This window comes from Eretmochelys imbricata, chromosome 4, assembly GCF_965152235.1.
Source record: "Eretmochelys imbricata isolate rEreImb1 chromosome 4, rEreImb1.hap1, whole genome shotgun sequence".
Taxonomy (NCBI): domain Eukaryota; kingdom Metazoa; phylum Chordata; order Testudines; family Cheloniidae; genus Eretmochelys; species Eretmochelys imbricata.
The window spans coordinates 16,778,764-16,796,110 of record NC_135575.1 but is presented as its reverse complement, the minus strand read 5'-3'; the positions used below and the strand labels follow the sequence as shown (position 1 = coordinate 16,796,110).

At 46.5% G+C, this 17,347-nt stretch overlaps 2 protein-coding genes across 3 annotated transcripts in view; one reads left to right on the top strand and one right to left on the bottom strand.

Moving 5' to 3' along the window:
* FAM47E (family with sequence similarity 47 member E) overlaps positions 1 to 13,429 on the bottom strand; it is a 28,492-nt gene extending 15,063 nt beyond the window's left edge. The window contains exons 1-5 of the mRNA XM_077814750.1: positions 13,140 to 13,429; positions 3,076 to 3,445; positions 1,784 to 1,941; positions 354 to 416; positions 52 to 205 (exon numbers count right to left, since the gene is read on the bottom strand). Of these exons, the coding sequence (XP_077670876.1) occupies positions 52 to 205; positions 354 to 416; positions 1,784 to 1,941; positions 3,076 to 3,445; positions 13,140 to 13,429 (1,035 nt within the window). The remainder of the gene's footprint in view (positions 1 to 51; positions 206 to 353; positions 417 to 1,783; positions 1,942 to 3,075; positions 3,446 to 13,139) is intronic.
* SCARB2 (scavenger receptor class B member 2) overlaps positions 13,333 to 17,347 on the top strand; it is a 34,887-nt gene continuing 30,872 nt past the window's right edge. For both annotated transcript variants that reach the window (XM_077814910.1, XM_077814911.1), the window contains exon 1: positions 13,333 to 13,544. In XM_077814910.1, the coding sequence (XP_077671036.1) occupies positions 13,428 to 13,544 (117 nt within the window). In that variant the 5' untranslated portion in view covers positions 13,333 to 13,427. The remainder of the gene's footprint in view (positions 13,545 to 17,347) is intronic.

Sequence of the window (17,347 nt, the reverse complement as noted above, 5' to 3'; positions counted from 1 at the left end):
CCAAGTCATTACTGGACTGCTGAGATAGGAGGGTTTTGGTTTTCAACTTACCCAAGAAGCAACCCAGTCACAAAACTCCTTAGTCACTCGCTTTACATTCTCATCCAGGGGAGGAATGTAGCTCCGTCTGGCTGCCTTTTCCCTTGCTGCTACCTCTTTCTTGGAAAACAATGAGTATGGACTCTTGCTTTTAGACTGCTTGAGGCTGAAGAGATGGATATGATACAGTCATGAGCAGTCTGTAAGTGCCTCTCATCAGCACAAATGCATTCCTGCGGTTTCAGATCAGTAGGGTTTGAATAATTATCTCTGTGCCTGCTGCTTCCAGCTTGCAATTCATACTTCCTTCATACTTTCCTTGCTGCTGCTTCTTCTGCAGAGTCCCCTTATAATAGAGCTGGCTGTCCTCACCAGGCCTACAGCACACAAAGATTTATGTGCAGATCTTTACGGTCTGCAGGGAGACCAGCGGCTAGGTTCTGAGACAAAGCCCACTGGAGTCTACGGGAATCTTTCCATGAGCGTCAATGGCTTTGGATCAGGCCCATAAAGGCTTATGTGCTGAAGCCCATCTAAGCCAGCCAGCCCTGGGAAGCCTCCTGGGTGTGTCTAATCAGAGGAACCAGACAGAAGACTTCAATATCGACTGAGCTGGCTCTCCCGTTTAGCCAGAGCCCAGTTACTAGAAAGGGTGTCCCCAAGGCCTTCTAGATTCATAGATATTTAGGTCAGAAGGGACCATTATGATCATCTAGTCTGACCTCCTGCACAACGCAGGCCACAGAATTTCACCCACCACTCCTGCAAAAAACCTCTCACTTAATGCCTGTGCTATTGAAGTCCTCAAATCGTGGTTTAAAGACTCCAAGGAGCAGAGAATCCTCCAGCAAGTGACCCATGCCCCATGCAACAGAGGAAGGTGAAAAACCTCCAGGCCTCTTCCAATCTGCCCTGGAGGAAAATTCCTTCCCGACCCCAAATATGGCGATCAGCTAAACCCTGAGCATATGGGCAAGATTCATCAGCCAGATACTACAGAAAATTCTTTCCTGGGTAACTCAGATCCCACCCCATCTAATATCCCATCACAGGCCATTGGGCCTATTTACCATGAATATTTAATTACCAAAACCATGTTATCCCATCATACCATCTCCTCCATAAACTTATCGAGTTTAATCTTAAAGCCAGATAGATCTTTTGCCCCCCTGCTTCCCTTGGAAGGCTGTTCCAGAACTTCACTCCTCTGATGGTTAGAAACCTTCGTCTAATTTCTAGTCTAAATTTCCTGGTGGCCAGTTTATATCCATTTGTTCTTGTGTCCACATTGGTACTGAGCTTAAATAATTCCTCTCCCTCTCCGGTATTTATACCTCTGATATATTTATAGAGAGCAATCATATCTCCCCTCAACCTTCTTTTAGTTAGGCTAAACAAGCCAAGCTCCTTGAGTCTCCTTTCATAAGACAAGTTTTCCATTCCTCGGATCATCCTAGTAGCCCTTCTCTGTACCTGTTCCAGTTTGAATTCATCCTTCTTAAACATGGGAGACCAGAACTGCACACAGTATTCCAGGTGAGGTCTCACCAGTGCCTTGTATAACGGTACTAAAAGCTGAACTGGGGTGGGATATGGAAAACATCCACCCGCAGAAACATTCAGCTCCTCTCTTTCAATACATTTCATTTCAGAGGAGAGAGACTGAACTGAACCCAGGCCCAGCAGCAGAAGGTGGATTCAGGCAACCCTGGGTGCTGCTTGCTCTGTCCTGTCCAGTACTCACAGTGCTGATGGCCTGGGGCTTATTTCTTTACTTTTCCCATCCTCCAGCTGAAACAGCTCTTGCTGAGGGGTATGGCTTGCCTGGTCACGATCCTTGTATCCAGCTTTACTATGCAAGCACAACTCCGGGTCCAGGATGGCCACAACCTCTTCGAAAAGCTGAGAGCCAAACAAGAACAGAGCACATGTCCAAAAACACCTCACACCCATGGAGACTGCATAGGAGACCCCATTACAGATCATGCACCCTACCTTAGCTCCCCCATCAGCATGTGATGAACCATTCTGTGACCTGATCTCACCACCAACGGAGCCAAGACTCCTTATCTATCCCCAAATTCAAAGGGCTCTCATGGCACAATGAATACAATCACCTTCATTGTCTTACTGCTTCTTAACCTTTGAGCAGTGTGATCCTCCTCAGCATTCTGCACTGTACCACTGAGGAATAATATATTCACCCTGAGTTCGCTGTGGCCCCCAGTACAAGGCCTGCCATCTCCCTGCTGCTGGCCCCTCTCTCTCCAAAAGACCATCATAACCTTCCCCTATTCCACCTGAGAGTGGAAAGCCTAATGCTTCCCACCCACTTTTACTCCCTGCCCCCAGCTTGCTTGCACGGAGTCCTTCAGTGTCAACCCACCTGCCCCAAATCATAAGCGCAGGTGTGCACTGACTAGGCCCTGTTGTTTCCCAACAGAAGAGAGGTTGGGAGGGACCCCACAGCAGAGGAAGTATTCTGGGGGAGAAATAATTATTCTAGAGTCAGGCCAGGGTCCAGATCAGGTCAGGACCCACACTTTGGCCAAGACTCCAGGGTATCTTTCAATTTTAATACAATAGAGAGATAATCCATTCATTGCCCTGGAACAGCCAGTTATATCTGGAGGTGTGCTCCGTGATACAGCGATGTAAACCAACTGATCGCTGTATAATCTACCAGATATGGAATTAAATGATTATTAAATGAGCCCATTTTTGTATAGTGGCCCATGTTGATGGGTGAGTGGGAGCAGGCTCACTGACTGAACACAAATAGTGTGACAAATCTCAGAATATTAGCAGGGTGTCTCAGAAGCCTGCCAGTGACTGCTATCAGTTCAAATCTCTGCCTGTCTTTAGAGTCACCTTCCCATGACAAGTCAGCTTTAGTAGACGTTCAATCTGTAGGAAATAGTATGGTTTTAAAACACGCAGTGAGAAAAGCTGGGTTTTGGATTACTTTTATATTTAAAACATGCTAAAAGGATGCGCAGTCTTGAGGAAGAACAGCAGCAACCCTGGGGTCTTTACCTCTGGAGGGATGCTTTCTTCCAGATGAGGGTAGAGTGCAAGGGGGTGTTGGTTTAGGCAGTGTTCTGTCTGTGCAATGTGATCCTGCCTGGCTTTCTGCAAAGGACTGAGCCTGGACTGTCTTGTAAACGTTTTCCCCACCTTCTGCTGGGCCCGGCGGGAAGCATCAGATGCATTATTAGGTAGAACAATAGGTAAAAGCCCCTTTGTGCCACGAATGATGATGTTGTCAGATGGAGCAGGGACACCACTTCTGAAATCATCCAGGCCACTTTTCAAGAATCTCCAGCGCTGGCTGTTAAGAGAATCTGAGAACCTCGCTTTGTTGCTGTGCTCTCGAAAGCTCTTAGAAGGCAATTTCTCCTTGTACCTGAGACCAAATGCTGCTGGTCAGTGCTTAAAGTCAGGGGGATGAGTTTTAACAAAGCACAGTAATATCTCTGCCACCACCTGTCCAGCTCAAATATGAACTCACCCTTCCATTCCATTCCCTTGCCAGACTGAAACTCTGCAAAATACACGGGGTGGTGCAGTCTCTTTATAATCCCAGATCAGAGCCAGGTGCTTGTGTTCAAATGGTCTGTCCTAAAATGCAGACCTGGCATTGTCAATAAAGTTGGCCTGATTTTCAGAGACGATGGGCAGCCAGGACTCCAGCTGAAGACCAGGAGAGCTGCAGCTGTTCAACAGCTCCGAAAATCAAGCCCAAATATTCATTCATTAAAACCTCTGATTTCAAAAAAATGAAGACTTTGAACCAAAGTCACCGTGGGTATGAATGGGTGTGATTCCACTAAAGTCCCTGGAGCCACAGCCACTTAGGCCAGCTGTGAATTTGGTTCATGTTGTATCATTAAACAACAAGCACATGTGTAATTGTTTTAGCATTGATAAAAAAAAAAACAGGCCAAAGAATGCAGTGATCTCATGTCCTCCCCATATTTTGAGTGGCCTGTGGGATTTGAGTTACTGGTTTCGACCCAAGTGTCCACATCTCAATGGACATTAATTTGGCATCCGTATGGGCATTTTCATCAGAGAGGCCAAACACTGAACAACCAAGGAGACTTCCATTGCCACTGCCTAGGTTATTATGGCTGATATATGGATCCAAAGAGCATGTCAATCCTATAGGTCTCTCAGTCTGGTACGTTTCCTACCACAAAAGTCACTCATTACATACATAGTGACTGAAACTCATGCACTTCATATATGTTAATAGCTGGTTAGATGTGCTCAACCCCTGCCTTCTTAAGTGGTCACAAAATATTTTAAAGAAAAGAGAAAAACTCTTCCCTATGTATAAATTTAAAAGCAGATTTACGTATTGAATAAGCCCATTCCAACAAAAGTGCAAGACTCATGCAAGGCTCATGCCTAGTTGAGGACAGTCTTGCATATTCCATGCATGATCCTACCATGGCCCCTCTGTAATGACGTAAGAGTAGGCAGAGGATTATTTCAGTCCTGTGCTGAAAACACGGCATGCCACATGGACAAGACCCTTTACCAAGCAAGAGGGAATGGGATGAGTGTTGCTAACAGCACGCGGCCCAGGGTTTGACATGTCAGCCCCGTTGTTTGTTATGCACTCAAATCAGGATGGTGCACTCTGCTGTCTGCCTGGGGCCATGAGGGTGAGCTTCTGGAAGGTGGGCTGCACGCTACACACCCAATGTGAATTTGCCAGAAGGATGGGCACAAATAGCCAATGACGTACAGCCTCCCCACCAACCCCACTCACCACCGGGCTGAGCCCATCCCTGCAGGTAGGAGGCAGCTGCTGCTGCTGCGGACCGTTGGAGGGACAAGGTGCTCCTCTCCTGCTCCCCGCCACAAGGCAGAACATTAGGGCTGTCTTTGTTCCAAGCACCGGCTCCAACCACCCAGGCTGAGAACACTGGTTGCTAGGAGATGGTGGCCATGGTGTTCATGCAAGAGCGGGAGAGGCTGTTGAGCAGAGTAACGGTCACATAGGCTTTGATTGACCCCTCTCCTAGTGTATCTGCCCCCCACACTCTCTCTCTCTTACCCACCCCCATCACGTCTATCCAGTGCACCACAACTGTTGGCCAGGCTTCCTCTCCACACCGTGGCTGCCAGGCCTGGCCCTCCCCCAAGAGCAGTGTGGCCACAGGGCCTGCCACTTCTTGTGTCTTCACGGCCTGCCTCCCACCTGGGCACAGCACCTCCAATGGGTGGTGCTCAGTCAGGCCTGTTCACTCCCCCTCACACACTGCACCCACAGGGCCAGCATCCTCACTCCCCCTTGGGCACCCACTACACACAGTGTCACTGCCGAATGCCACACCCGCCCTGACGTAACCACAGAAGTAGCTCAGCCACGTAACCAGGAAACACGGGGAGAGTTAAGCCCACGCTGTGGTTGTTCAGGTTGAGGGTGAAGAGCCATGGGCTGAGGTGGTTCTGTCTGCCTGGGTTCTTACACAGGTGCCCTCTCAAGAGTAGAAACTACCCCCACAGGGAAATCAAGTTGAGAATGGGACCTGATGAATGGAGTGTAGCTAGGGTATTGAGCGGCTTCACTGTTTATTTCCTTGCTTGTTGTCTCCAGTGGGGGGGATGTGCAGTCGAGCAACATTAAACTGGTTTAAGTTGGTGAAGCTTTTCATATCTTGGTGCGCCTGCATTTGGGGTGGCACTGCTCTGAAGAGTCTTTGATGCACCGATGTCTTGGTACAGAGACAGTCAGCTTCCTACAGCACTGCCGGGTACACTGGGGAGCTGAAGCGGCAGCACCAAGGGAATGATTCAAGGGCTGATGAGTTGGTTCGGAGACAATGAGATCTTCCCCCTACCACTCCACCTTCCACGCTCTCCCCCAAGTCGCTTGCACACACATGCACACACAACATCGCTTTCCCCCAGTCTCCATCCATCCCTGCTAAATCCATCTGCTTTTTCTGCATTCCTGCTGAACCCTCATATCCCACGCTGCCCAACCCACTGCCCAGGCTCACTGAACTATGTACAGAGGCAGTTGGTGAGTCAGGGAGGCAGCAAATGAAAACGGAAGTAGCTGGTGGATGTACGTGGCTGTGTTGGCTAATCTTGGCATCACTCAGTTAGATGTGATGAGCAATGGAAATGCTCTGTGTTTAATTTTAAAGTTTCTAATGTGACCTATGTCCCAGTTGTTAGAATGTGTGTGTGTGTAGCAAATTTCACAAGAGAGAATTGTTAAATGTTTCCCCTGCATAAGTTAGTAAAGATTTCACCAAAAAGATACATAGAAAATTCCATTGTCCCTTGAAAAGTTATTGTGTGAAACGTGGAGGTTAAATTCAGTCATTAGGATATGAAACAGAGCAATTTTAGCCCTGTTCTAAATGCAAACCATAACTCAGCCTTAACTACGGCCTCGCTACTACTGATGCCTCCATAACTTGTAGCTCAGCCAAGAGGGGAACTGTTATTCCATATGTAGAATACAGCTTAGCATCTATTCACATGCATGTTAACTTTAATTCTTTCAAGAATAGTTGGTTTATCTACTATTCTGTAGTATTACAGTGAGTTCCTTTCCTATATGCCAGCTGCTAATTTGTAGTGTATGTGGATAATAAATGAGAATAAAAATATTAAAGTGAAACTTGCTTCCTAGAAGCTGTTTAACCTTCCAGACTTGTGTAGTCATTGATACTTGTGCAAAGAAGGTATAAAATACCAGTGCAAATACTTGTACAAAGATGGTATAAAATATCAGTGTTTGCAGGATCAGACAAATGTTGACTTTTTTTTAACTTATACTCATTTTATATATTCAAGTTTACTAATGATTTGGAATACATTTCATACTCATGAAAGGTGCCGGAATAACACTCCTGAAAACATCCCCACAGAGTTGCACCAATATGCCTTGACCTTTATCTGGAGATGCCACCTCTTGGACTGGGAGGATAGTTCATAGGTCTGTATGTTTGTATTCTCTGTGGCCCATTCAGACCTTGGCCACGGGACTTGAGACTTCCAGCAAGGAAGCCAGTTAGAGCACTTTGCGATGGTGGATTTGTTAAGTCATTGGGAGACTGGCCTGTGAAGGACTCGGAAGATGCTGTAATATTTTATGACTATTACATGTTCCGTCTGAGGTTTTGATTGTAGTTGTGCAGTTTGCTAGATGATTACAAAGGGGTTCATTTTAACAGGAGTTGTCTTGCACGTATAGAGGAAGGGAGACCATAAGCTCAGACAGCATCATTCACCAATACTGAAAAGAATAATACAGGTGTCAATCCCTTTGAGTTCAACAGCTCTTGTTTGGTACATAGGAGGGAGGAATCCAGGTAGAAAACTAAAACAAAGAGCTTGGGAATGGATAAAAATGGTCACTGAGCCCCTGGGATACAAGGGAGAGAGACACAGGGACTACTGGGAAACACACTGAACCCCAGTCCCCAGAGGCGGGGTGTCTGGAGAAGCTAGTCCTACCTATACTTTAGATAAGACAGACGCATGCAGACTATTTGTTGTGTTAAAAAAAATTTTTTTGTTGTGCTTTGATGCCCACCACTGAGAGTAAACAATACTTGGTTTTGCAAAGGCCGTTTTATGTCACTGTATTCACATACTGGCCACAGCTTCCGAAGGGAAGAATTGCAGGGCTCCGACCAAGTCGAGCCTGCTGGGGAATCACAGGGATCTGTATCCTGGTTCCCAGCTCTGAGAGTGGGATACTGCTAAATTCCACTCCCGGGATATGAAGGCCCACAGATGAGAATATAGAGGCCTAAATCCCAGAGGGGTTGCCCTTGAACAACAAGCCGAGGAGGCTAGAGGTACAGCTGGTCCTGAACTGTGACACAGACCACCAACGGGACCAATTTTCCAAATCTATCCTTCATTTGTTAAAACATACATCAAACATTTACAATGGAAAGGGATTGTTTTACGATTAGAGCAGAGTCCTGGGAGTCAGGATTCCTGGCTTCTCTTCTGGCTCTGCCACTGACTTGCTGGGTGATTTACTACTTTACTAGATTCCCTGCTTGACACACGCCCTTTTGATGATTTGCTGGGGCTAATTCAGAGGAGCCGCATCTCTAGCTTAGGTAAGTTATAATTTCTGTTGCTTGCTTCTCAAAGATCTTCCCTGTGCATCTGAGGGGAGTATTCCATCCCTGGTTTAGCTTAGCATACACAGGGGTTCTTGGACTGCTTCAGAATGTGGAAAACACTTTGAGCTAATGGACACCCCCGCCCAAATGCTTCCACTTGTGGGCCTGAGGATTGCCTTTCAGATGATAAGCCACAAGCTCCTCCAAACTTGGAGGAGCCTCAGAAACCTGTGTGGATCACAGAGGTTGCGCAGGAGGATAGGCCTCTGTGTGGAGGCTCCATGCCTACCCACTGGTTCTGTGTCCCTCCTCCCTAGCAGCATGGAGACATCAGAGCCACAGTACCATGGACTCCCGCTGGCTTGCTATCTGGCCTTTTCTGGGAAATCTCAATGGGACTGAAGTGGAGGACGATGTGCGTCCACACCTGTCCTTCTCCGCACCTTAAGTCTCCCCAGTCCCCTCTCTCATTCCGATCCCAACCCTGCAGAGAGCCCACCACAGGCTACAATGCAGAGGACACTGCCATAGAGGTGGCAAAGCACCTTTTTTTGCATAGGGAGTGAGATTCATGCATAGAAGGTCCCGTCTGCTCTTGGATATTGGCCCATTTTGCCTGAGAGAGTGACGTGGTCACCACCATTAGTTACTCAGTGAGGCCCCAGTGCAGCAAAGTGTTTTGCTGAGGAGGGATGAGATTGTTATTATTTATTACGTTTATTTTGGTAGCACCTAGGCACCAATCCCCATTGTGCTTGGCACCGTACAAACACAGAGTAATAGACAGTCCCTGCCTCCATAGATCTTACCATCTAAATAGACCAAACTGACAAGGGATGTACAATACAAGCAGAGAGAATAGAGGAATGGTTTGCAAACATCATGTTAGCGCCAGATTTTTTTTTTATTTTTGGGGTGGTATTTTGCTGGGAGGTGTTAGCTAAACTTAGCTAAACAGAAAGACAAAGGAAGGGAGAGAGGATATTGAAGGAAGTGGGCGAGAAGGCCAGGATTGGGGGGGGAAGGGTGGGGCAGGGAAGGGGAGAAGTGGGAGAGGAGGGAGAAGAAAGCTTTGAGGATTGTTAAGGTTACGCATGTATTTAAATGCTTTGCTGAATCAGGGCCATCGTGCCTTTTCCCACTGGCAGTGTCATGCTGAAAGATCAGTCTCTGCTTGTTCTGTGATTACAACATATTATGACACATCAATCTAGCATTGCACCCACTGTCTTCCCACACTGTACTTCAAGTGTAGAAATTTTGTCAAGTATGTACTTTAAAAATATAATCAACAGTGAGCCGCTTCATATTTATTTTTAAAGGTGAAATAACTTTCACCAGACAAAGACTTCATATAAAGAATCTAGAAAATCTGTATGGCCAAATTGTACAGGTATACTCTCTATGGCAGGTTTCAGAGTAGCAGCCGTGTTAGTCTGTATTCGCAAAAAGAAAAGGAGTACTTGTGGCACCTTAGAGACTTACAAATTTATTTGAGCATAAGCTTTCATCTACGAGTAGATCTTTATGAATGAGAAATATACTAGCACAAACAAGATTCCACAAAAAAGCCTTTCAAGGCTTGATCCCACAAATACTCAAGCATGTGTCCAACTTTATACATCTGAATAGTTTCATTAGCTTCAAGGGAGTTTTATTTCTTTGCAATAATAAATTAAATTTAGTCTTAAGTGATTCAGTCAAATCTCATTTTCCATTTCAAATGTGCTGTTACCCTCCTGAACTCTGACTGCCTCAGTGTTCCTGCCTTTCTATTGATTCTCATTGTTTCTAATGTTCAGATAAAATAGCATTATCTTTAATTGTATTAATACAAAAAGCGTCACCACTATGACCATCAGATTTCACAGAAGAACACTGCATATAGCTACAAGGTTCAGATTTTTTTTTTCCAATTTTGTCTTTGATTTAGAGACTAGGGACTGATTCTCTTCTCACCCAAGGCTTGTCTATACAATGAGTTAGTGTGCAGGAAGCCAGAATATGAATCCACATTACACTAGCTTGCCACACACTAACTGGCCATGTAGACCCTACTTCCACTCACTAAAAGTTCCCTGCTGTTTGAAACGGGAGTATGTCAAAGTGCACTATAGAACTTTTAGGGAAGCCAGTTAGCATGCTGCAAACCAGTGCACTGTAGATTCACATCCTGGCTTGCTCTGCACTAACAGGCCATGTAGACAAGCCCATACACTTCTGTGAATCCAGAGTAACTCCCCCTAAAACAATGGAATTATTCTGATGTGAAACCAGTTTAAGTGTGAGGAAAAACAGCCCTTCGAAAAACAAAGGTTTCTAGTTTGGAAACAAACTTCTGCTGTATTGCTTCAAAGGCCATTAAAACTGCATTTAATGCAATCTCTAAAGAGGCATCTGTTCTTGAAGATTCCCCAAGAGATAATACAATATATGGTATACGGGAGAATTTGTAATTCCAGTTGTTGAACTCAGGAGAGTTTCCTTTCCTTGTTATACCTGAGCTGGCCTTCAAAAAGATCTTCCAGTGATTTATTCTGTTGGTTTCGTTTTGGAGCCTTTATAAGAAAACAGAATTAAATTACCCCCTCAAAACTGAAACCTAATAACCTTTCACCAAATTAAACAAGGTTGCCTGCAAAGTCTTACACTTTTTTACTTCAGGGGGTAAACCACATTAATTATAACTTGGTTGTTCCAATTTCCCCATACATGTTGAATGGGGTTTAGAATCTTTTAACAAGCAGAAAAATGCATGCCACAAAAATATTCCAACATCTGCTGCAATGAAGGAGGGTGCAACGTTAGTAATTTAAAAGAAAAACCCTCATGGGTGTAGAGAAAAGCTTGAAATGTGAACCCCAAAGGCTCAAAACCCAGAAGGCAAACAAAACAAAACAAAACTTATTTTTTAAATCTCATGATTTATTTTGGAGGCTTGACTTGTGATTTTTGCATCTTGTGGTTGGAAAACTAGAGCGGCTAGCACCATTGTTTCCTGCTACAGGACAGGAGTCTTCTTCATTTACAGGGCTCAGCTTCCCCTTGGAAATCACAGGGCCATAATAGGAAGCAGCTAGATCAGCAGGCACTGCTGAGGGCAGGGAGCCTTTGCTTTCACAGAGCTCCTTGCCCTCTGCAAGCAGTGCCCTGGAGGCGATTACTGAGGGATGCTAGAGCAACACTCCCCAGCTGAGGGCCTTAAAAGGAGAAATCTCTCAATAGTGCATTGATCGGTTTATTTTTCATGAACAGTTCAACTATATTAGTGCAAGCTGATTTTCACTGAATTATGGCAGAATCTGCTCTCTACAAAATAATGGCATATGAAGGCTAATTCAAGACCGAGGCAATTTGTGTGTGTGTTGATCCTATGACAATGGGCTTTTTTCCCCTTCTGCTCTTCCATCTGGGGTATAGTTGTTGTTCCTCTTGTTCACTGGTGAAACTTTTAAATGTCTGTATATATTGTACAGCTAATTTATGCTCTAGCAAAATTCCATGTGCAATAGGATCCCTGCCAATGGAAGCTTTTACTGCAAGCACTAACCATAAATTCCATGTCCCTTTTGCTAGATTTTACCCCCCTGATAGATCAGACAAATAATGGGTGCAGGTTTTGTTACCCTTGAAAGATGTATGGGCAGCTCATTGCCCTGCCTAGGCCTGCTTAGTCCAGGACACAGACTGTTGGTTTTGCCTTTCTGGTATAACAAATAACCAAGGATTTTCCCATGGCCTGTGTGCTCAGGAAAGGGTACTGGATAAAGTGACTTTTAGCAGTGTAGGCACCTTGGTCTTCTTATGCAGCGCAGTATCAGTGCAGGGTTACATCACAGTGGTTTATTCACCAGCAACTTAATTCAGAACTTCTGATGAAGAGGTCTCTGCAATACTGTATGATAAAAGGTTTAGATCAATTGGCTGCCTTCGCCAATCTTCTCAAATTTTAGCTCCAAAGTCACAATGACTACCTTGCTGCCTAGCATTTCTCTGAAGCAAAGAGCTTCAAACAATGCTCATCTGAACCAGAATCTCCATGACCCAAGGGCACACTTGTGCAGATGGCCTACAATCAAACAAACAACCAAGTCAAGTCGGAGGATATGTCTACACTAGAAATGCTAGTGGCAAAGCTGTAATGTAGACACCTCCTACAGCATCAGAAGGGGTTCTTCTGTTGTAGTAAATCCACCTCTCCAAGAGGCAGTAGCTAGGTTGAGGAAAGAATTCTTCTGTCAAGAGGTGCCTAGACCAGAGCTTAGATCAGCTTAATTCCATCACGTAGGGGGTGACATTTTTCACAGCCCTTAGTGAGGTAGTTAAGCCCACCTAACTTGGTAGCATGGACCAGCTCTGAGGAAGCAGTTTACAGTTCTCTTCACGCCCCACCTGTGCTCTGCGTGGGTACTGTACTGACATTGTCATAAGCACTCAGTCCCAAGTAAGTCAAATGAAAAGGAATCTTCAGAGAAATCCCCGGCCCCGAGTCATCCCAGGGCATTTTCATCTCTCTCCATTCGACTGTATCTCATGTTCTGTTGCTGTGACTCTCACCCTGCCAAACTGGCTCTCCCAGCACTAGAAAAACCAGTCTCCACAAATGAATCCGCCACAGATGAAATGAGCGGATTGCTGTGTAAACGCAACCGGCAGAAAAACAAAGAGGGATGGCCAGCCTGGTCCGGATCAGCAACCCACTTCATCCGCGGCCCGCGGGAGAGGCAAGACCCCGCCCCCCGCCCCCGCCAACCGGGCACGAAACGTTAAAAAGCCCCTGAAGGGGGTTTTGCACATTCCGCCCCCCAGGGCAGGGTCCGATGCGGGCGCCCGCGCTGAAGTGCGAGCCCGGATAAAAGGACAGACACTCCCCCCCCCCCCCGCCCATCCCCCGTGCTTCCCGCCCCGGGGATCGCTGCTCGCGGCCAGGCTCTGCGGTCGCGGCGGCGGGCAGCGCGGGAGGCCCAGCGGCGGGGCGGGCTGGACCCAGGGCCCGGCGGCGTTAGCGCGGCCCCAGGCCCGCTTCGCAGCCGGCGCGCCACCTGCCGGGCCTCGCCCACGGAAGCCGAACCGCGCAGCGCCCTCCCGCCCCGGGCAGCCGCCGCCGCGGGGGGCGGCGCCTGGTTGCCCGGCCGACCAACCGCCCCCTCCCGCCCCCGCGCGCTCGCGTAGGCGGAGCGGGGCGGCCCGGCCGCAACCGTCTCCCGGTCTCCTCCCCGGCAGCCGAGCGGGCGGTGTGCGTGCGCCAGCCCGGCCCGGCCTCCGCTCTCCGCCATGAGGACCTGCTGCCTCTCCACGGTGGGGGTCCTGTCCATGACCCTGCTCATCGCCAGCGTCTCCTTGCTGGTGGCCCACGTCCTCCAGAGGGTGGTGGACCTGCGGGTGAAAGAGGTGAGAGTCCCCCGCCCGGAGCCCGCCGGGGCAGGGGGGAGACCTGGTGGCAAGCGCTGCCGTGACAGACCGTGCTGGGCGAGACGCCGGCGGCCTTTTCCCCTAGCTCTAAATATAGCGGGGAGAGGCCGGGAATGGAGCTTGATGGCTACCCTGGGGGCCTGGGTAACCTTCGGCGAAGCGTCGCTGGATGCCAGGTAGGGTGGGGAGCGGGGGTGGGGGCCGTGAAATCAGGCTCTGGAGGAGATCTCGAGAGGCTGCCCCTGAGCGGCCGTGAGAAAGCTCGAAATAAATGCGTTGAAAACACAGGCTGGTTGTAAATGTCCTGTTGAGAGGCAGCAATAAATCCTTTGAGACTGCAAGGGCTGCCTTTGAAACAAAAACAGAAAACATCCTGTATTAATAAGCCCCCTCCCCGGGGAAGCCTAAAAATGTGAGCTGTGTGATTTTTAAAACCGTGTAAAATGTCATCAGCTGCAAGTAGCTTTCATAACTGTAATTAAGGGACACACTCCAAAGCAGCAGTAAGTAAGTGGTGAAAAGCATATAAAGCTTTAAGTACCTGCTGTCTTATACAGTTCATGTTATATAGTCCTGGTGACATTTATCTTGAATAATTCTGCCTTTTTGCTTGCTGATAAATTTCTCTCTGCTTTTCCTGACTTCTGTATGGATCAGTGCTTTATTTGTTGTCAGGCTAGGATATTGGTAAATCATTAAAAAATATTCAGTATTTTTTTAAACCTCATAACAACACATGGCTATCAATTTTTTAAAAAAGCATTTAAAATTAATTCCTGGGTGTTATTTATCATAGTTTTTTTTTTTCTTTTTTAAGCCCTTTGTTTCTGAATGGTTGTTATCCAGAGTTTCTAGCCTGGAGTCAAGATGGGTCAATTCGATTAGCATTAATGGTTACTTTTTAAAAAATGTTTATAGTAGGAATCATTATTTACTGACATCATCCCTAATAGTAAGTGCAAACTCTTCATGCTAATCATTAATAATATTTGGTTATAATACAGTGCTATTCAATTCTAGATCACAAAGCAGGGTGGGTATCATCATCCCCACTTTTCAGATGGGGAAACTGAGGTGCAGAAAGATGAAATGGTTTGGCCATGTCCATACAGCAGTGGCAGAGCAGGGAATAGAAACCAGGTCTTCTGAAGCTCAGACCAGGCTGCCAAGCACTGCGTTGGTACTTTGTGTGTAGACCAGGCCATAGTCTCCTAGCATAAAGGGTTAATGGTGGGGAGGAAGAAGGAGAAAATCTGGCCTTGATCCTGCTAGTCCTTGTGCAGCACACAGCAAGGAGCGCAAAGAGATGTGAAACTGTGAGTGGAGGGTAAGCTTCGGCACAGGTAATGTTTCAAATTTTCAAAAGCACCTAAGTGACTGGGGGTGCACCTAAGTCCCGTTGACTTTCAGTGAGAATTAGGGATATAAGTCACGTAGGAACTTTTGAAAATTATGACTGTATTCCTTTGTACTAAGTAGAAGTTGGTTGCACCACCACTGCATGTATTCTCCCTCTTACCTCAAAGGGTGTGAGGTACAACAGAGCTTGGGATGGAGAATGGGAGTGTCTGCGGCAGACATGGGCTTAGTTGTGATTGTCCACATGCTGGTGAAGCCCTTAGCTACACTCTCTTCTTTGGCCTTACTCCTGTATTAGGTAAGAATAAATTGGTACTGGCTCAATGGTGCTCTCACTAATGGATTGGGTTCCCCTGTGCTTCTCCTGCTCATCGCTTTTTACTTTGTACTTACTATGCAGAGTCAGGTACTCTCTCTATGCTTATCTAATGCACCCCTCATGGTCAGATCCAGGTGCCACATGCACAAACCGAAAAAACGCCCCAAAAGATTTTCCTCGCTATCACTCCATTGACTCTGCTATTTACTTAGTGGGGTTGTTCATACTTTTTTGCATACTAGGGAAAAAGCTTCTGGCTATATGATGTAGTCAGTGATATTTTAGGACATCATGTGCAAACAGATTAATCTTGCATTGCATTTGAAATGTGGCAAGATTTGGGCTTTCCCCCGTCCCTGATGGGGAAGTTGCACTATTCAGAGTCTGTGCCAAAATCCCTTAGCTCCAAGTTCTCAAGAGTTTTATTCTGGTCTCCGGCAGCTGCAACAACCCCATCTGCTCACAGCCATTGAAGTAGGTTGCAGAGGGAGAAGCTGTCTTTGTGACAGATAGACCCTAATCCATTGAGGACCTTACAGCAAAACTGGAATTGCAGCCAGGTATGATGATATGCTATGATGAGCTCTCATCAGTCTGAATTGTGCAGTAGGAGGAATGTCCAGACCTAGAATAGTCACAATTGCTGTAGGTGACGAAGCTGTGGATCACTGGGGGTGATGAAGCTGTGGGTCACTATGGTCAATGCAGATAATAACATGCAGGTGTAGAAGACTGAATGACCAGTTTAAATGTTACTTTAGAAGTGAGTATTCCCAAGAGGATGGGGAAAAATATAACTAGACTTGAGTCAAGGAGTCCTACTCAGGGTGGCTGAAGAAGTTTACTCTGCTGTTCAGTTGTACTCCATCCAGGAGTGTGGGCATCTTGAAAAATCACAATGAAACCTTGCAGGAGGGGAACATAACTATTCCCAGGTGTTACAAGTTCTTTGGATCTTTGGCGCGCCTATGGGGAAACAATGAATATTTAATCCACTAGCATGAATTCTAAGGAAGGATCAGTGGGGCTTCGCATGGGTACGGGAGTCCACCTGCATGGAATGAGTTGCAGGATCAGGGCCTAAGACATCAGGACCTACAGGAAACAAGAGGTCAGAAATACTGGGAGTCCCCATGGAATTAAAAAAATAACTTCCCAAAACATTTCTAAAATAATGTTTCCGTAATACATGTGGCATATTCAGAATAGATGACTTGAAATCCTTTTATGAAAAGGACTCTGTAACTCCTGGGTATTACTATGGTTATGATTGTCACTCATTTGACCCAATGGGCCAGATATCCTGTCTCAGGGCTGTATGCCACAGACTCTACATCCTTCATCTCTAGATGTCCACTCCCACCTCCTCTATATCCAGAGATGATAGAAATCCACTTGCTTTGGTGAATCAGCAGAACCCATTTAATTTAGCATTCCTCTGCAGTGGAATCTCTCAGTGGGGGGCAGGGGCACAGGGGTGTTCCATGCAAACACCGTCAGCCTGTTACAGGCCCTTAACCCTTTGTCCCAGATACCAGTGGGTTTGCCTAACTCCCATTGGTACCAGTGGGTTTGCCTAACTCCCATTGGTACCAGTGGGTTTGCCTAACTCCCATTGGTACCAGTGGGTTTGCCTAACTCCCATTGGTACCAGTGGGTTTGCCTAACTCCCATTGGTACCAGTGGGAGTTAGGTGCCCAAATACTTTGGAGGATCTGGGCCAGCTTACTTTCCCACTCAGAAATATTGTGGTCATCCTAAGCTCAATCTAACCACTCAAAAATCAAAATGTAAGTGGAAAGAAAACAGAATCTGAGGCTGGAGATCCAGAATGTGTCCAAGAAACAAATGGTATTGATGAAATTAAGACCCTATAAGCACCAACCAAGAATTGGCAGTTCTCCAGGCCTTTCTGCTTTTGAGCTTGTGTGTTTACAATATTTGATATGTTTTCCAGAAAAATAAAAGGAGCGAATGGAGATGTGATCGATTTAGTTGCAAATTATTTCCCCCTCTTCTGCCTCCTGGTGATGTAGCATTGACGATACGGTTTTCTTTGTGCTTTTTCTTAAACAGTTTAACTTAGTGGGTCAGATTTATCCCT